This window comes from Bombina bombina, chromosome 1, assembly GCF_027579735.1.
Source record: "Bombina bombina isolate aBomBom1 chromosome 1, aBomBom1.pri, whole genome shotgun sequence".
Lineage (NCBI taxonomy): Eukaryota > Metazoa > Chordata > Amphibia > Anura > Bombinatoridae > Bombina > Bombina bombina.
Window position 1 is genome coordinate 709,244,740 of NC_069499.1, and position 20,537 is coordinate 709,265,276.

General features: G+C 41.8%; 1 protein-coding gene across 1 annotated transcript in view; it reads right to left on the minus strand.

Annotated features, from left to right (window-relative positions):
* ATRX (ATRX chromatin remodeler) overlaps positions 1-20,537 on the minus strand; it is a 783,199-nt gene that overhangs the window by 318,095 nt on the left and 444,567 nt on the right. The window contains exon 18 of the mRNA XM_053714433.1: positions 12,180-12,326. Coding sequence (XP_053570408.1) covers positions 12,180-12,326 — 147 coding nt within the window. The remainder of the gene's footprint in view (positions 1-12,179; positions 12,327-20,537) is intronic.

The following is a 20,537-nucleotide window of genomic DNA, read 5'->3' on the forward strand; positions in this document are numbered from 1 at the left end:
TTAATTTATCAGGTAATTTCTTACATAAATTGTGTTTTCTTTCATGAAATTGGCAAGAGTCCATGAGCTAGTGACATATGGGATAGCAATACCCAAGATGTGGAACTCCACGCAAGAGTCACTAGAGAGGGAGGGATAAAAATAAAAACAGCCATTTTCCGCTGAAAAAATAATCCACATCCCAAAATATAAGTTTAATCTTTAAATGACAAGAAAAATTTAAAACATCAGCAAAAGACTCAAACTGAAACAGCTGCCTGAAGAACTTTTCTACCAAAAACTGCTTCTAAAGAAGCAAATACATCAAAACAGTATAATTTAGTAAATGTATGCAAAGAGGACCAAGTTGCTGCTTTGCAAATCTGATCAACTGAAGCTTCATTCTTAAAAGCCCACGAAGTGGAGACTGATCTAGTAGAATGAGCTGTAATTCTCTAAGGCGGGGTCTTACCCAACTCCAAATAAGCTTGATGAATCAAAAGCTTTAACCAAGAAGCCAAGGAAATAGCAGAAGCCTTCTGACCTTTTCTAGGACCAGAAAATAAAACAAATAGACTGGAAGTCTTTCTAAAATCTTTAGTAGCTTCAACATAATATTTCAAAGCTCTTACCACATCCAAAGAATGTAAGGATCTTTCCAAAGAATTCTTAGGATTAGGACACAAGGAAGGGACAACAATTTCTCTACTAATGTTGTTAAAATTCACAACCTTAGGTAAAAATTGAAATGAAGTCCGCAAAACCGCCTTATCCTGATGAAAAATCAGAAAACGAGACTCACAACAAAGAGCAGATAGCTCAGAAACTCTTCTAGCAGAAGAGATAGGCAAAAGGAACAACACTTTCCAAGAAAGTAGTTTAATGTCCAAAGAATGCATAGGCTCAAATGGAGGAGCCTGTAATGCCTTCAAAACCAAATTAGGACTCCAAGGAGGAGAAATTGATTTAATGACGGGCTTAATACGAACTAAAGCCTGTACAAAACAGTGAATTACAGGAAGTTTAGCAATCTTTCTGTGAAATAAAACAGAAAGAGCAGAGATTTGTCCTTTCAAGGAACTTGCAGACAAACCTTTATCCAAACCATCCTGAAGAAACTGTAAAATTCTAGGGATTCTAAAAGAATGCCAAGAGAATTTATGAGAAGAACATCATGAAATGTAGGTCTTCCAAACTCGCTAACAAATCTTTCTAGAAACAGATTTACGAGCCTGTAACATAGTATTAATCACTGAGTCAGAGAAGTACTAAGCGTTCAATTTCCATACCTTCAAATTTAATGATTTGAGATCCTGATGGAAAAACGGACCTTAAGTGGTCAAGGTTGGCAACTGGACATCCGAACAAGATCCGCATACCAAAACCTGTGTGGCCAAGCTGGAGCCACCAGCAACACAAACGATTGTTCCATGATGATTTTGGAGATCACTCTTGGAAGAACTAGAGGCGGGAAAATGTAAGCAGGATGATAACACCAAGGAAGTGTCAGCGCATCCACTGCTTCCGCCTGAACATCCCTGGACCTGGAAAGAAATCTGGCAAGTTTCTTGTTTAGATGAGAGGTCATGAGATCTATCTCTGGAAGACCCCACCATCTGAAAAATCTGAGAAAACACATCTGGATGGAAAGACCACTCCCCTGGATGTAAAGTCTGACGGCTGAGATAATCCGCCTCCCAATTGTCTACACCTGGGATATGCACCGCAGAGATTAGACAGGAGCTGGATTCCGCCCAAGCAAGTATCCGAGATACTTCTTTCAGAGCTTGGGGACTGTGAGTCCCACCCTGATGATTGACATATGCCACAGTTGTTATATTGTCTGTCTGAAAACAAATGAACGGTTCTCTCTCCAACAGAGGCCAAAACTGAAGAGCTTTGAGAATTGCACGGAGTTCTAAAATATTGATTGGTAATCTCGCCTCTTGTGATTTCCAAACCCCTTGTGCTTTCAGAGATCCATAAACAGCTCCCCAACCTGAAAGACTCTCGTCTGTAGTGATCACAGTCTAGGTTGGCCGAACAAAAGAAGCCCCTTGAACTAAACACTGGTGATTTAACCACCACGTCAGAGTGTGTCGAACATTGGAATTTAAGGATATTGACTGTGATATCTTTGTATAATCCCTGAACCATTTATTCAGCATACAAAGCTGAAGAGGTCTCATGTGAAAACGAGCAAAAGGAATCGCGTCCGATGCTGCAGTCATGAGGCCTAAAACTTCCATGCACATTAGTCACTGAAGGGAATGACAGACTGAAGGTGCCGACAGGCTGCAACCAATTTTAAACGTCTCTAGTCTGTTAGAGACAGAGTCATGGACACTGAATCTATCTGGAAACCTAAAAAGGTGAACCTTGTCTGAGGAATCAAGAAACTTTTTGGTAAATTGATCCTCCAACCATGTTTTTGAAGAAACAACACTAGTTGATTTGTGTGAGATTCTGCAGAACGTAAAGACTGGGCTAGTACCAAGATATCATTCTAATAAGGAAACACCACAATAACCTGCTCTCTGATTACAGAGAGTAGGGCACCTAGAACCTTTGAAAAGATTCTTGGAGCTGTTGCTAGGCCAAATGGAAGAGCAACAAATTGGTAATGCTTGTCTAGAAAAGAGAATCTCAGGAACTGATAATGATCTGGATGAATCGGAATATGAAGGTATGCATCCTGCAAGTCTATTGTAGACATATAATGTCCTTGCTGAACAAAAGGCAGAATATTCCTTATAGTCACCATCTTGAAAGTTGGTACTCTTACATAACGATTCAAAATTTTCAGATCCAGAACTGGTCTGAATTAATTTTCCTTCTTTGGGACAATGAATAGATTTGAATAAAACCCCAGACCTTGTTCCTGAAAAGGAACTAGCATGATTACCCCTGAAGATTCCAGGTCTGAAACACACTTCAGGAAAACCTGAGCTTTTACTGGATTTGCTGGGATACGCGAGAGAAAAAATCTTCTCACAGGAGGTCTTACTCTGAATCCTATTCGATACCCTTGAGAAATAATACTCTGAATCCATTGATTTTGGACAGAATTTATCCAAATATCATTGAAAAACCGTAATCTGCCCCCTACCAGCTGAGCTGGAATGAGGGCCGCACCTTCATGCGGACTTAGGGGCTGACTTTGGTTTCTTAAATGGCTTGGATTTATTCCAATTTGAGGAGGGCTTCCAATTGGAAACAGATTCCTTGGGGGAAGGATTAGATTTTTGTTCCTTATTCTGACGAAAGGAACGAAAACGATTAGAAGCCTTAGATTTACCCTCAGGTTTTTTATCCTGAGGCAGAAAAACTCCCTTTCCCCCAGTAACAGTTGAAATAATAGAATCCAACTGAGAATCAAATAAATTATTACCTTGGAAAGAAAGATAGTAATCTAGACTTAGATGTCATATCAGCAATCCAAGATTTAAGCCACAAAGCTCTTCTAGCTAAAATAGCTAAAGACATGGATCTAAAATCAATTTTTATATAAAAAATGGCATCACAAATAAAATGATTAGCATATTGCAGTAAGCGAAAAATGCTAGATATGTCAGAATCCAATTCTTGTTGCGCTAAATTCTCCAACCAGAAAGTTGATGCAGCCGCAACATCAGCCAAAGAAATTGCAGGTCTGAGAAGATGACCTGAATATAAATAGGCTTTCCTTAGATAAGATTCAAGCTTCCTATCTAAAGGATCCTTAAAGGAAGTACTATCTTCCATAGGAATAGTGGTACGTTTCGCAAGAGTAGAAATAGCCCCATCAACTTTGGGATTTTTCCCCAAAACTCTACAGAATTTGCTGGTAAAGGATACAATTTTTTAAACCTTGAAGGAATAAAAGAAGTACCCGGCTTATTCCATTCCTTAGAAATCATATCAAATTGCGTCAGGAATAGGAAAAACCCCTGGAGTAACCACAGGAGGTTTAAAAACAGCATTTAAACGTTTATTAGACTTAACGTCAAGAGCACTGGTTTCCTCAATATCCAAAGTAATTAACACTTCTTTTAATAAAGAACGCATATACTCTATTTTAAATAAATAAGTAGATTTGTCAGTGTCAATATCTGAGGAAGGATCTTATGCATCAGATAGATCCTCATCAGGAGGAGGATAAATTATGTTGTCGGTCATTTGAAATTTCATCAACTGAATGAGAAGTTTTAAAAGACCTTTTACGTTTATCAGAAGGTGGAAATGCAGACAAAGCCTTCTGAATAGAATCAGTAACAAATTCTTAAAAATTCATAGGTATATCATGTATATTAGAAGTTGAAGGAACTGCAACTGGCAATGTTCAATTACTGATGGACACACTATCTGCATGTAAAAGTTTATCATGACAGCTATTACAAATAAGATATAATTTCCACAATCTTACAACAAATGCACTTAGCTTTGGTAGAACCGATGTCGGGCAGCAAAGTTCCAACAGATACTTCTGAGGTAGGATCAGATTGAGACATCTTGCAAAATGTAAAAGAAAAAACATATAAAGCAAAATTATCAATTTCCTTATATGACAGTTTCAGGAATGGGAAAAAAATGCAAATAGCATAGCCCTCTGACATAGAAAAAGGCAAAAGGCAAACATCAATGGGGCATTAAATTAATGAAACAATTTGGCGCCAAGTATGACACACAACGTAACTGAAAATTTTTTGGCGCCAACAATAACCGGAAATGACACACTCGCGTCACTAATGACGCAACCGTGTGTAAGGCTTAGGCGTCAACTACGACGCCGGAAATGACGAAGTTGCTCCACAGACGTACTTTTCGCGCCAAAAATTACGCAATAAAGTCTAGCATTTGGCGCACCAGCGGGCCTAATGCCGCCCGTAATTTACAAGAAAAAAGTAGTCAATTAGAAAAAAAGACTAAACCACAGGTAAGAAAAATATTTCTTAAAATGTTTATTTTCTCCAAATATGAAACTGACAGTCTGCAGAAGGAAATACATGAACCTGACTCATGGCAAATATAAGTACAATACATATATTTAGAACTTTATATAAATGCATAAAGTGCCAAACCATAGCTGGGGTGTCTTAAGTAATAAAAAACATACTTACCGAAAGACACCCATCCACATATAGCAGATAGCCAAACCAGTACTGAAACAGTAGAGGTAATGGTATATGAGAGTATACCGTCGGTCTGAAAAGGGAGGTAGGAGATGAATCTCTACGACCGATAACAGAGAACCTATGAAATAGACCCCCGTTAGGGAAATCATTGCATTCAATAGGTGATACTCCCTTCACATACCTCTGACATTCGCTGTACTCTGAGAGGAATCGGGCTTCAACAATGCTGAGAAGCGCATGTCAACGTAGAAATCTTAGCACAAACTTACTTCACCACCTCCATAGGAGGCAAAGTTTGTAAAACTGAATTGTGGGTGTGGAAAGGGGTGTATTTATAGGCATTTTGAGGTTTGGGAAACTTTGCCCCTCCTGGTAGGATTGTATATCCCATACGTCACTAGCTCATGGACTCTTACCAATTACATGAAATAAAGTAGGTCAGCATTAAATATGGGAGGCGCAGTGAGAATTATGTCCCACAAGTTCCCATTACTTTAAAGCCACCAAAGCTCTACTGTAGAAACTGATATGGACTACGGCTACACCCTAGGACGAAGCAGCACAATCCTGTATCGCTTTAAAAATAACAAACTCTTGATTGAAGAATCTATTCTAACACCTCACTTTGCCACTTCTTAACACTAACACAGGCAAAGAGAATGACTGGGTTGGGAGTGAACGGAGGTGTTATTTATCAGCTCTGCTGTGGTGCTCTTTGCAGCCTCCTGCTGACCAGGAGGTGAATATTCCATTAGTAATTGAGATGATCCGTGGACTTATCGTGTCATAAAAAAGAAAACCAAATTTGTCAATTCTTTAAAAACATAAGACCAAAAGTGTTAAAAATTACTGTATTTGGCTCAAATTTGGTTTGGCTAACAACATATATTCACTTTTATATTTAATGTGCAAATTGTGTTTGCATATTGGTAAAATAAATGTATAATATCAGATGTATATACTTCAGTCATCATTTTTATAGTTTAATGGTAAAAAACAGAATTTATGCTTACCTGATAAATTACTTTCTCCAACGGTGTGTCCGGTCCACGGCGTCATCCTTACTTGTGGGAATATCTCTTCCCCAACTGGAAATGGCAAAGAGTCCCAGCAAAGCTGGCCATATAGTCCCTCCTAGGCTCCGCCCACCCCAGTCATTCGACCGACGGACAGGAGGAAAATATAGGAGAAACCATATGGTACCGTGGTGACTGTAGTTAGAGAAAATAATTCATCAGACCTGATTAAAAAACCAGGGCGGGCCGTGGACCGGACACACCGTTGGAGAAAGTAATTTATCAGGTAAGCACAAATTCTGTTTTCTCCAACATTGGTGTGTCCGGTGCACGGCGTCATCCTTACTTGTGGGAACCAATACCAAAGCTTTAGGACACGGATGAAGGGAGGGAGCAAATCAGGTTACCTAAACGGAAGGCACCACGGCTTGCAAAACCTCCCAAAAATAGCCTCCGAAGAAGCAAAAGTATCAAATTTGTAAAATTTGGCAAAAGTGTGCAGTGAAGACCAAGTCGCTGCCTTACATATCTGATCAACAGAAGCCTCGTTCTTGAAGGCCCATGTGGAAGCCACGGCCCTAGTGGAGTGAGCTGTGATTCTTTCAGGAGGCTGCCGTCCGGCAGTCTCGTAAGCCAATCGGATAATGCTTTTAAGCCAAAAGGAAAGAGAGGTAGAAGTCGCTTTTTGACCTCACCTTTTACCAGAATAGACGACAAACAGAGAAGATGTTTGTCTGAAATCTTTTGTAGCTTCTAAATAGAATTTTAGAGCACGGACTACATCCAAATTGTGTAACAAACGTTCCTTCTTTGAAACTGGATTCGGACACAAAGAAGGTACAACTATCTCCTGGTTAATATTTTTGTTAGAAACAACCTTTGGAAGAAAACCAGGCTTAGTACGCAAAACCACCTTATCTGCATGGAACACCAGATAGGGCGGAGAACACTGCAGAGCAGATAACTCTGAAACTCTTCTAGCAGAAGAAATAGCAACCAAAAACAAAACTTTCCAAGATAACTTAATATCTATGGAATGTAGGGGTTCAAACGGAACCCCTTGAAGAACTGAAAGAACTAGATTTAAACTCCAGGGAGGAGTCAAAGGTCTGTAAACAGGCTTGATCCTAACCAGAGCCTGAACAAATGCTTGAACATCTGGCACAGCTGCCAGTCGTTTGTGTAGTAAGACAGATAAAGCAGAAATCTGTCCCTTTAGAGAACTCGCAGATAATCCTTTATCCAAACCTTCTTGCAGAAAGGAAAGAATCTTAGGAATTTTTATCTTATTCCATGGGAATCCCTTGGATTCACACCAGCAGATATATCTTTTCCATATTTTATGGTAAATCTTTCTAGTTACCGGTTTTCTGGCCTGAACCAGAGTATCTATCACAGAATCTGAAAACCCACGCTTTGATAGAATCAAGCGTTCAATCTCCAAGCCGTCAGCTGGAGGGAGACCAGATTTGGATGTTCGAATGGACCCTGAACAAGAAGGTCCTGTCTCAAAGGTAGCTTCCATGGTGGAACCGATGACATATTCACCAGGTCTGCATACCAAGTCCTGCGTGGCCACGCAGGAGCTATCAAGATCACCGAGGCCCTCTCCTGTTTGATCCTGGCTACCAGCCTGGGAATGAGAGGAAACGGTGGAAACACATAAGCTAGGTTGAAGGTCCAAGGTGCTACTAGTGCATCCACTAGAGTCGCCTTGGGATCCCTGGATCTGGACCCGTAGCAAGGAACCTTGAAGTTCTGACGAGACGCCATCAGATCCATATCTGGAATGCCCCATAATTGCGTCAACTGGGCAAAGATCTCCGGGTGGAGTTCCCACTCCCCCGGATGGAATGTCTGACGACTCAAGTAATCCGCTTCCCAGTTTTCCACACCTGGGATGTGGATCGCAGATAGGTGGCAGGAGTGATCCTCCGCCCATTGTATTATTTTGGTCACTTCTTTCATCGCCAGAGAACTCCTTGTTCCCCCCCTGTTGATTGATATACGCAACAGTCGTCATGTTGTCTGATTGGAATCTTATGAATCTGGCCTTTGCGAGCTGAGGCCAAACCCTGAGAGCATTGAATATCGCTCTTAGTTCCAGAATGTTTATCGGGAGAAGAGACTCTTCCCGAGACCATAGTCCCTGAGCTTTCAGGGAATCCCAGACCGCGCCCCAGCCCACTAGACTGGCGTCGGTCATGACAATGACCCACTCTGGTCTGCGGAAACTCATTCCCTGGGATAGGTGGTCCAGGGTTAGCCACCAACGGAGTGAGTCTCTGGTCTTCTGATCTACTTGAATCACTGGAGACAAGTCTGTATAGTACCCATTCCACTGTTTCAGCATGCACAGTTGTAATGGTCTTAGATGAATTCGCGCAAAAGGAACTATGTCCATTGCTGCAACCATCAACCCTACTACTTCCATGCACTGAGCTATGGAAGGACGTGGAACAGAATGAAGAACTTGACAAGCGCTTAGAAGTTTTGACTTTCTGACATCTGTCAGAAAAATCCTCATTTCTAAGGAATCTATTATTGTTCCCAAGAAGGGAACTCTTGTTGACGGAGACAGAGAACTTTTTTCTATGTTCACCTTCCATCCGTGAGATCTGAGAAAGGCCAGAACGATGTCTGTATGAGCCTTTGCTTTTGAAAGGGACGACGCTTGTATTAGAATGTCGTCCAAGTATGGTACTACTGCAATGCCCCTCGGTCTTAGGACCGCTAGAAGGGACCCGAGTACCTTTGTGAAAATCCTTGGAGTAGTGGCTAATCCGAATGGGAGGGCCACAAACTGGTAATGTTTGTCCAGAAAGGCGAACCTTAGGAACTGATGATGTTCTTTGTGGATAGGAATATGTAGGTACGCATCCTTTAGATCCACGGTAGTCATAAATTGACCTTCCTGGATAGTGGGTAGAATCGTTTGAATGGTTTCCATTTTGAACGATGGTACCCTGAGAAATTTGTTTAGGATCTTTAAATCCAGAATTGGTCTGAAGGTTCCCTCTTTTTTGGGAACTACGAACAGATTTGAGTAAAATCCCATTCCTTGTTCCGTCATTGGAACTGGGTGTATCACTCCCATCTTTAACAGGTCTTCTACACAATGTAAGAACGCCTGTCTCTTTATTTGGTTTGAGGATAAGTGAGACATGTGGAACCTTCCTCTTGGGGGTAGTTCCTTGAATTCCAGAAGATAACCCTGAGAAACTATTTCTAGCGTCCAGGGATCCTGAACATCTCTTGCCCAAGCCTGAGCAAAGAGAGAGAGTCTGCCCCCCACTAGATCCGGTCCCGGATCGGGGGCTACTCCTTCATGCTGTTTTGTTAGCGGTAGCAGGCTTCTTAGTCTGCTTACCCTTGTTCCAGCCTTGCATCGGTTTCCAGGCTGGCTTGGACTGTGAGGCATTACCCTCTTGCTTAGAGGATGCAGAATTAGAGGCCGGTCCGTTCCTGAAATTACGAAAGGAACGAAAATTAGACTTATTCTTTGCCTTGAAAGGCCTATCTTGTGGGAGGGCGTGGCCCTTTCCTCCAGTGATGTCTGAGATAATCTCTTTCAATTCTGGTCCAAAGAGAGTTTTACCCTTGAAGGGGATGTTAAGCAATTTTGTCTTGGATGATACATCCGCTGACCAAGACTTTAGCCAAAGCGCTCTGCGCGCCACAATTGCAAACCCTGATTTTTTTGCCGCTAATCTAGCTAATTGCAAAGCGGCATCTAAAATAAAAGAGTTAGCCAACTTAAGTGCGTGAACTCTGTCCATAACCTCCTCATATGGAGTCTCTCTACTGAGCGACTTTTCTAGTTCCTCGAACCAGAACCACGCTGCTGTAGTGACAGGAACAATGCACAAAATGGGTTGTAGAAGGTAACCTTGCTGTACAAAAATCTTTTAAGCAAACCCTCCAATTTTTTATCCATAGGATCTTTGAAAGCACAACTATCCTCAATAGGAATATTAGTGCGCTTGTTTAGAGTAGAAACTGCCCCCTCGACCTTAGGGACTGTCTGTATTAAGTCCTTTCTTGGGTCGACCATAGGAAATAATTTCTTAAATATAGGAGGGGGAACAAAAGGTATGCCAGGCTTCTCCCACTCCTTATTCACTATGTCCGCCACCCGCTTGGGTATAGGAAAAGCGTCGGGGTGCACCGGAACCTCTAGGAACTTGTCCATCTTGCATAATTTTTCTGGAATGACCAAGTTGTCACAATCATCCAGAGTAGATAACACCTCCTTAAGCAGTGCGCGGAGATGTTCTAATTTAAATTTAAATGTCACAACATCAGGTTCAGCCTGTTGAGAAATTTTTTCTGAATCTGAAATTTCCCCATCTGACAAAACCTCCCTCATGGCCCCTTCAGATTGGTGTGAGGGTATGACAGAACCATTATCATCAGCGCCCTCCTGCTCTTCAGTGTTTAAAACAGAGCAATCGCGCTTTCTCTGATATGCAGGCATTTTGGATAAAATATTTGCTATGGAGTTATCCATTACAGCCGTCAATTGTTGCATGGTAATAAGCATTGGCGCGCTAGAAGTACTAGGGGCCTCCTGCGTGGGCAAAACTGGCGTAGACACAGAAGGAGATGATGTAGAACTATGTCTACTCCCTTCATCTGATGAATCATCTTGGGCAACTTTACTAACTGTGGCAGTACTGTCCTTACTTTGTTTGGACGTTATGGCACAATTATCACACAATTTTGAAGGGGGAGACACATTGGCTTTCATACATAAAGAACATAGCTTATCTGAAGGCACAGACATGTTAAACAGGCTTAAACTTGTCAATAAAACGCAAAAACCGTTTTAAACCAAAACCGTTACTGTCTCTTTAAATTTTAAACAGAGCACACTTTATTACTGAATATGTGAAAAAATATGAAGGAATTGTTCAAAATTTACCAAAATTTCACCACAGTGTCTAAAAGCATTAAAAGTATTGCACACCAATTTTCAGAGCTTTAACCCTTAAAATAATGAAACCGGAACCGGTTACAGATTTAACCCCTATACAGTCCCAGCTACAGCCTTTGCTGTGACTTCACCAAGCCCAGAGGGGAATACGATACCAAATGACGCCTTCTAGGAACTTTTCCAAACACATCTGCATGTCTTGCTCTCAAAAACAACTGCACAGTAATGGCGCGAAAATGAGGCTCAGCCTACAAATGGGAAGGCCCTTCCTGACTGGAAAAGGTGTCTAACAAAGTGCCTGACGTTAAAAAATGTTCCCCAAGTTTATAAGTGTGAATTATCAGCATAAACATGTATAAAATGTCCAAATAAAGCAATCGATTTAGCCCATAAAAGTGTCTACCAGTTTTATAGCCCATATTAAGCATTTTATTCTGTTTGATACTAAGAAAATGGCTTACCGGTCCCCATGAGGGGAAATGACAGCCTTCCAGCATTACACAGTCTTGTTAGAAATATGGCTAGTCATACCTTAAGCAGAAAAGTCTGCTAACTGTTTCCCCCAACTGAAGTTACTTCATCTCAACAGTCCTATGTGGAAACAGCAATCGATTTTAGTTACTGTCTGCTAAAATCATCTTCCTCTCACAAACAGAAATCTTCATCTTTTTCTGTTTCAGAGTAAATAGTACATACCAGCACTATTTTAAAATAACAAACTCTTGATAGTAGAATAAAAAAACTACAACTAAACACCACATACTCTTAACCATCTCCGTGGAGATGTTGCCTGTGCAACGGCAAAGAGAATGACTGGGGTGGGCGGAGCCTAGGAGGGACTATATGGCCAGCTTTGCTGGGACTCTTTGCCATTTCCTGTTGGGGAAGAGATATTCCCACAAGTAAGGATGACGCCGTGGACCGGACACACCAATGTTGGAGAAAAATAAATAAAAGTAAATAACTTACTAATGTGCCCAATGCATTCTAAAAACTATGAAATAAAGTAAGAAATTTCAAAACATTACTTTTTTTAGACTATTAATGTAAGAGATGCAGAGTATTTACTATAAACATGTAATTTATAAAAAATTAACAATGCAAGACTACAAAGAAAATTAACATGGGACAAACCTCTAGACTTTCATCGTCCTCCAATCCTTCTTGCCATTTTTCAAACTCATTGAGCCAATTCAAAACTGTATTTAAAGGACAAACGACAAGTGCCGTGTTGAACTCTAGTTTTTCACACAAGAGAACAGTATGAAGGAATGTCACCACCTAAAAATGAAAAAGATTAAAAGATCTGAGAATATACTTAAAAAAAAAAAAATCACACCTGGTTAGAGCTCCATTTACCTGAAACATAGATATTATATTTGCAACTTAATTCAACTTAAAGGGACAGTAACAACAAAACATTTTAGTTATGTTATGAAAATCATATAAGCTAAGCCTAAATGTGTTTTAAATAAACATCCCTTTACTGTAATTGTTTTTCAATGCCCAAGCTCCACCTACCAGTTCCCTTATATAGAAGACTTATTTGGGTTTTAGTCTGCAGACACCAAGGTTATCCATGGTAATAATGTTAGTATAAAATGCATTGTTATGCAGTTATCAGCCAAAGCCAATTAGAGAGACATATTACCGGCTAGCCTTGAGAAGTCAGTAAGGTGCATTTCAAGTTCTCAGAATTCAAAAATCCACAATTTTAAGAGCTAAATTATAGGAAAAGATGGCACAAATATTGAAAGGGTATCACAAAGTAGTTTCATTATGTATAACTAAATATGTTCTATACACATCTCAAGGTTCCTTTAAGTCCTTAGGCCTTCTTTTCATAAAAATAAAATAACTTAAATTATGCTTACCTGATCATTTTCTTTTCTTCTGACGGGAAGAGTCCACAGCTGCATTGATTACTTTTGGGAATTCAGAACCTGGCCACCAGGAGGAGACAGACACCCCAGCCAAAGGCTTAAATGCCTCCCCCCACCCCCCACTTCCAACAGTCATTCTGCCAAGGGAACAAGGAACAGTAGGAGAAATATCAGGGTGAAAAAGGTGCCAGAAGAAAAGAACTAAAATACGGCTGCCCCATAGGTAAAACGCGGGCAGGAAGCTGTGGACTCTTCCCGTCAGAAGAAAAGAAAATTATCAGGTAAGCATAATTTAAGTTTTTCTTCTTAAACTGGAAGAGTCCACAGCTACATTCATTACTTTTGGGAAAACAATACCCAAGCTATAAAGGACACTGAATGTCAAACAAAGGGTGGGTACAGAAGGCGGCCCCTTTCGAAGGGCACCACAGCCTGAAATTACTTGACACAACACCATACAACTAATGGTGCTCCAAGGAAGCCGTAAACTCCCCACTGTACCATAGTCTAGCGGATAAAACCGCTAAAACTAGTCAAACATAGGTAGCCTATAAAACCGAAGGAATTCAGAGCCTGCAGACAAGGATTAGAAAAAAACTGTATATCTTATCAGAGAAAAGAAGGCTATCTAGTGAAAACACACAGCCACCTCTGAATAAGAACTTGCGTGCTCTTACCTCAAGGCAGCAAAGCTGACCCTAAGCCAACGTGGGAGACCACCCCACAGAGAAGGCCGAAAAATATTGACGACTCTCGTCCTGGAAAAAATCCAGACCTTAGAGGAACACCCAACACCAGCAGCCTATGAAACCAGTGGAGGGATGAGACACCATGAACCCCCCCCCCCCCCCCAAGGCAGGAACCAGGATAAAAATCTACCACAGAAGGATTCAAACTCCAAGCTACTAGGCAGGGTAGATATCCCCAAGGCCCCATAGACTTGTAGCAACTGGAAGTACACATTCAAGACTCAACAGAGCAGTCAGATCCCCAACCCCCACTCCGAGGTAACGGACCCAGTCCAAAAGGATTGGTAACGTCCGAATAGAAAATTCTCCGAACCACACCTCAGAGGAAAAAGGAGGGGCCGAAAGGGAACAAACCAATGGGAGACCAACACTGACCATTACTAATCTTTCTTGCTACCACAAACTCAAGGCAGAATACTACGTGCTAGGGTTCCAGAACCCCTACACAGCTCCCTTCCAAAGAAGGACCACTCCCAACCAAGGGAGATAGGGCACTGATCTACAGCGTCCCAGAACCAGAATCCAGCCCCAAGACCACTTGTACGCAAGGAAGGGCAGAACCCCTCTTAAAACGAGAAAGGAAGGACCCCCCCAGGGGCTTCATGGATACTGTATTCTGAAAACCTCCCCGAAGGAGGGCAAACGCAAAGGAACCGCTTCCCCAGCCAATTCGGCCATAACGCCAGCTCAGCTGAAACAACCACAAGCCCACATCAAGGTGCAATAGCTGCCCCTGGCAACAACTGTAAGATCCCGCCTGAGAGGCAGCAAAACTAACCCTTGGGCAGTGATCAAATCTCCCCTGAGGATTCCAAGATAGTAACTTAATATCTATGGAATGTAAAGGTTCAAACGGAACCCCTTGAAGAACTGAAAGAACTAAGTTTAGACTCCATAGAGGAGTCATGGGTCTGTAGACAGGCTTGATTCTGACTAAGGCCTGTACAAACGCCTGTACATCTGGCACTGCTGCCAGACGTTTGTGCAACAAAACAGACAGAGCAGATATCTGTCCTTTTTAAGAGAACTCGCTGACAACCCTTTATCCAAACCCTCTTGGAGAAAGGAAAGTATCCTAGGAATTTTAATTTTACTCCAAGAGAATCCCTTAGATTCGCACCAACAGATATATTTTTTCCATATCTTATTGTATATTTTCCTAGTCACAGGTTTTCTGGCTTGGACCAGAGTATCTATAACTGAATCTGAAAACCCACGCTTAGATAAAATCAAGAGTTCAATTTCCAAGCAGTCAGCTGCAGAGAGACTAGATTTGGATGTTCGAATGGACCTTGTACTAGAAGATCCTGTCTCAAAGGTAGCTTCCATGGTGGAGCCGATGACATATTCACCAGGTCTGCATACCAAGTCCTGCGTGGCCACGCAGGAGCTATCAGAATCACTGAGGCCTTCTCCTGTTTGATCCTGGCTACAAGCCTGGGAAGGAGAGGGAACGGTGGAAACACATAAGCTAGGTTGAACGACCAAGGCGCCACCAATGCATCCACTAGTGTCGCCTTGGGATCCCTGGATTTGGACCCGTAGCGAGGAACTTTGGAGTTCTGACGGGACGCCATCAGATCCATGTCTGGAATGCCCCATAGTCGAGTTAACTGGGCAAAGACCTCCGGGTGGAGTTCCCACTCCCCCGGATGGAAAGTCTGACGACTCAAATAATCCGCCTCCCAGTTGTCTACTCCTGGGATGTGAATTGCAGATAGGTGGCAGGAGTGATCCTCCGCCCATTTGATGATCTTGGATACCTCTCTCATCGCCAAGGAACTCTTTGTTCCCCCCTGATGATTGATGTACGCTACAGTCGTCATGTTGTCCGACTGAAATCTTATGAATCTGGCCCTCGCTACTTGAGGCCAAGCCAGGAGCGCACTGAATATCGCTCTCTACGCAATGTAAGAATGCCTGTCTCTTTATCTGGTCTGAAGATAAACGAGACATGTGGAACCTTCCCCTTGGAGGGAGTTTCTTGAACTCTAGAAGATACCCCTGAGAGACAATTTCTAGTGCCCAGGGATCCGGAACATCTCTTGCCCAAGCCTGAGCAAAGAGAGAAAGACTGCCCCCTACTAGATCCGGTCCCGGATCGGGGGCTACCCTTTCATGCTGTCTTGGTAGCAGCAGCAGGCTTCTTGGCCTGTTTACCCTTGTTCCAGCCTTGCAATGGTTTCCATGCTGGTTTAGGCTGGGAAGCGTTACCCTCTTGTCTAGAGGCTGCAGAGTTAGAAGCTGGTCCGTTCCTGAAATTGCGAAAGGAACGAAAATTAGACTTGTTCTTAGCCTTGAAAGGCCTATCCTGTGGGAGGGCATGACCCTTTCCCCCAGTGATGTCAGAAATAATCTCCTTCAATTCTGGCCCGAAAAGGGTCTTACCTTTGAAAGGAATATTAAGTAATTTTGTTTTGGACGACACATCCGCCGACCAAGATTTTAGCCAAAGCGCCCTGCGCGCCACTATTGCAAAACCTGAGTTTTTTGCCGCTAATTTTGGTAATTGAAAAGCGGCATCCAAAATAAAGGAATTAGCCAACTTTAGTGCGTGAATTCTGTCCATGACTTCATCATATGGAGTCTCCTCTTGGAGCGAACTTTCTAGTTCCTCGAACCAAAAAGACGGCGCCGTGGTGACAGGAATAATGCACGAAATTGGTTGAAGAAGGAAACCTTGCTGAACAAAAATCTTTTTAAGCAATCCTTCCAATATTTTATCCATAGGATCTTTGAAAGCGCAACTGTCCTCTATAGGAATAGTTGTTCGCTTTGCTAACGTTGAAACTGCCCCCTCTACCTTAGGGACTGTTTGCCATGCGTCCCTTCTGGGGTCGACAATGGGGAACATTTTCTTAAATATAGAAGGTGGAACAAAAGGTATACCTGGCTTCTCCCACTCCTTATTCACTATGTCCGCTACCCTCTTGGGTATCGGAAAAGCATCAGCGTGCACTGGGACCTCTAAGAATTTGTCCATCTTGCACAACTTTTCTGGGATTACCAAAGAATCACAATCATCAAGAGTAGCTAGCACCTCCTTAAGCAGGGCGCAGAGATGTTCTAGCTTAAATTTAAATGCCACGATATCAGGTTCTGCCTGCTGAGAAATTTTTCCTGAATCAGAAATTTCTCCCTCGGACAGACCCTCCCTCACTGCCAATTCAGATTGATGTGAGGGTATAACAGATAAATTATCGTCAGCGCCTACTTGCTCATCCTCTGTATTTAAAACTGAGCAATCACGCTTTCTGGGAAATGCTGGCAGTTTGGATAAAAGATTTGCTATAGAATTATCCATTACTGCTGTTAATTGTTGCATAGTAACAAGCATTGGCGCGCTAGATGTACTAGATATCGTCTGCGTGGGCCAAACTGGTGTTGACACAGAAGGAGAGGATGATGAACTATCCCCACTACCTTCATTTGAAGAATCATCTTGGGCAACCTTATTAAATGTGACAGTACTGTCCTTACTTTGTTTGGACGCCATGGCACAATTTGCACATACATTTAAATGGGGAACCACCTTGGCCTCCATACACACAGAACATATGCTATCTGAAGGTACAGACATGTTAGGCAGATTTAGGCAGGCTATTATACAATAAAAACGATTTTACACAAAACCGTTACTGTCTCTTTAAATAATAAAAAGCACACACTTTATTTCTGAATGTTCAAAAAACTATGAAGGAAATATCCGATCTTTATAAAATTTACACCCCAGTGTCTTAATGCTTTGAAAGTATTGCACACCAAATATGAAGTTTCTAGACCCTTAAATAAGCAAACCGGCGCTAAATGTTCAATTAACCGGTTTAAACACACTACAGTCCCTGCCACAGACTTTGCTGCGGCTTTTACCTTCCTTAGGGGTTATTCACCACAGAAATAAGCCTTCCGGAGTCTGTTTCTCAGCCACAGGACCCTCTCACATGAAGCTGCATGCACTGCCTTTGGAAGTAACTGCGCAACTGAGGCGCGAAAATGAGGCCTCCTCCCTCTGCATACCAGAGTGAAGGGGCCTTTCTGACTAGATTAGGCATCTAAACCAATGCCAGGCATAATTAAAACGTTCCCAAAAGTGTTCCTAAGTTCATAAAACACTCCAAATGTCATAAGAATATGATATAAGCAAATCGATTTAGCCCACAATAGTGTCAACCAGTATAGAGCCCAATATATAAGCCTTTAATCTGTTATTGAGTCTAAGAAAATGGCTTACCGGTCCCATAAGGGAAAACTGACAGTCTTCTAGCATTACTATGTGTTGTTAGAAAAGAGACTGGTCATACCTGAAGCAGATAAGTCTGCAAACTGTTACCCCCAACTGAAGTTCTACTGGTGCTAAAATCATACTCCTCTTTTAACAGAACTCTTCATCACTTTCTGTTGTAGAGTAAATAGTACAAACCGGCACTATTTTAAAATAAACTCTTGATAGAAGAAATAAAACTACAACTAACACCACATACTCTTTACCATCCCCGTGGAGATGCTACTTGTTCAGAGCAGGTAAAGAGAATGACTGGGGGACGGAGCCAGAGGGGGGACTATATGGACAGCTTTTGCTGTGTGCTCCCTTTGCCATTTCCTGTAGGGGAAGAGAATATTCCCACAAGTAAGGATGAAGCCGTGGACCGGACACACCAATGTAGGAGAAATAACAGACATGAGCTTCGAAAATCAAATTAAACACATCCTATCCAGATCAAAAAGAAACATGAAGGCAGCACCCGTGGGTAAATGCCCAAGGAGAATGGGCACGCTAACAGGACCAGCCAATCAGGGGCCCCATTCTCCTAAGCTCAGAACTAGAACAGATACTTAAAGAAAAGAAAATGGAGACCTCAAGGAGATTGGCTTCATTTCCATACTTCTAAAGCAGTTTGCCATCCGGCACAGAAGACCGAGGATCCTTCGGCCCAGCAGAACCGGAATCCTCCAGCACCGCCAAAACATGCCTTAGTAGTACACAGACGTGCCAGTCTATAACAAAAGGCAAAATGTTCCCCCGCCAGATCGATGGCCTCAGAGACCATCGCTTCCACAGAACGTCGAACAGACTCAGGCAATCTCACGCTCGACGGACCCTGGTTAACAGAACACAGACAGTATCTTAACAATACTTCTCTTGGGAGATATAAATGTTCCAGTGCCATAGATATGGCCAATGGGGAACCGTGCCGTAACCTCTGGAGGAAACAAGCCGCCTTCCAGAGAAGGAGTAACGGCCATAGGGACACCTGCTTGCGTAGTAAAAGAAGGTTCTGGGGTGTGCGCCTCACTGGACATGGAAGGTTAAAAACTGATAATAAAATAAAATGGTAGGAATCTATTTTCCAGACACTGCTGCCTGAAGGATTGTGCTACCAAAGAACTCTTCTAAAGAAGCAAAAATATTAAGTGATGAAATTTAGCAAAAGTATGCAGGGTAACAAGGCAGCTAAGGAAACCAATGATGCTTTCAAACTCTTCCAAGGACCTGAGAACTGAATAAAAAGAAGATTTTCTAAATCTTTGGTAGTCTGTAAATAAAATTTCAATGCCCTAACAGAATCGAAATTATAAAGAAGTCTCCTTCGAATTTTGTGGATTAGGACAGAGAGATGGAACCACAATCTTGATTTATTTTTTCAGCTTTGACTATTTCTTGGTAAAAAAAAAAAAGTTCTCAAAACAGCCTCATCAATGTTAAGATAAGGAAGATCACAGGAAAGAGCAGACAATTCAGATGCGCTCCTTGCAGAAGAAAGCGCTAGCAAAAATAAAACTTTCCAAGAAAGCAACTTTATATCCAAAGGCGGCATTAGTTCTAACTACCAAATTCCAAGTCTGAGGTAGGGAAATAGATTTAATCACTGGATAAATTCTGGCCAAAGCCTGAACAAAGTTTTCAATATCAGGTAGTCTTGCATTCTTTTTATGATATAAAACAGATAAAAACTATTATTTGACCTCTAAGAGAGCTGGAAGATAAACCTTTATCAAAACGCTATTGTAAAAATTGGAGAATTCTTGGAATTCTGAAAAAATGCTAAATTAAAACCATTTTCTCATACCACAATAGAAAAATCATGCCTATCTTGATATATCTTTCCAGTAATAGGTTTTCTTGCTTATTTAAAAGTATCTATAACTTCATCTGAAAAACCTCTGATCAAACACTCAATCTTCAAGCTAGACTTAACATCTAGATGAAAAAAATGGACCATGAATTCCTGTCTGATAAGAAGAGACCATGGTGGAGAAGTAGACATTAGAAGTAGATCTGCATACAAAGCTCTTTGAGAGCAAGCTGGAGCAATCAGCATCACAGATGACCTCTCCTACTTGATCCGAGAGATCACTCTGGAGAGAAGAATCACTCTGGAGAGAAGAATCACTCTGGAGAGAAGAACAGTTGTAGGATAATTGTAGGCCAGATGAAATGATTAATGAGCTGCTAGAGCATTCACTGACTCTGTTTGTGGATCTCTGAAACTCGAAAAGTACCTTATAAGCTTGTTGATCAGCCAAGACATTGAGTATCTCTGGAAGACTCCAAAGATCTTTGGAAACATGGGACAGAAGGAACCTTTCTCGTGGAGGCCTTGATCTAAATCTTATTCTATATTCTTGAGAAACTAAGTTGAGGACCCAAGGAGACGGAACAAGTTGAGACAAGACTTTCTGAAAAAGTGACAACCTGACCCTACCAGAATTAAGTCTTGAAGGGGGACGTACCTTTATAGAGGTTTATGGATGGAAGAGGGTTTCTTGGACTGCTTAGACTTGTTCCAAGAGGAATTTGATTAACAGGAAGATCTAGTAGACTCCTGTTTTTGATCAGAGGAGGAAGATTGTTGGTTCTT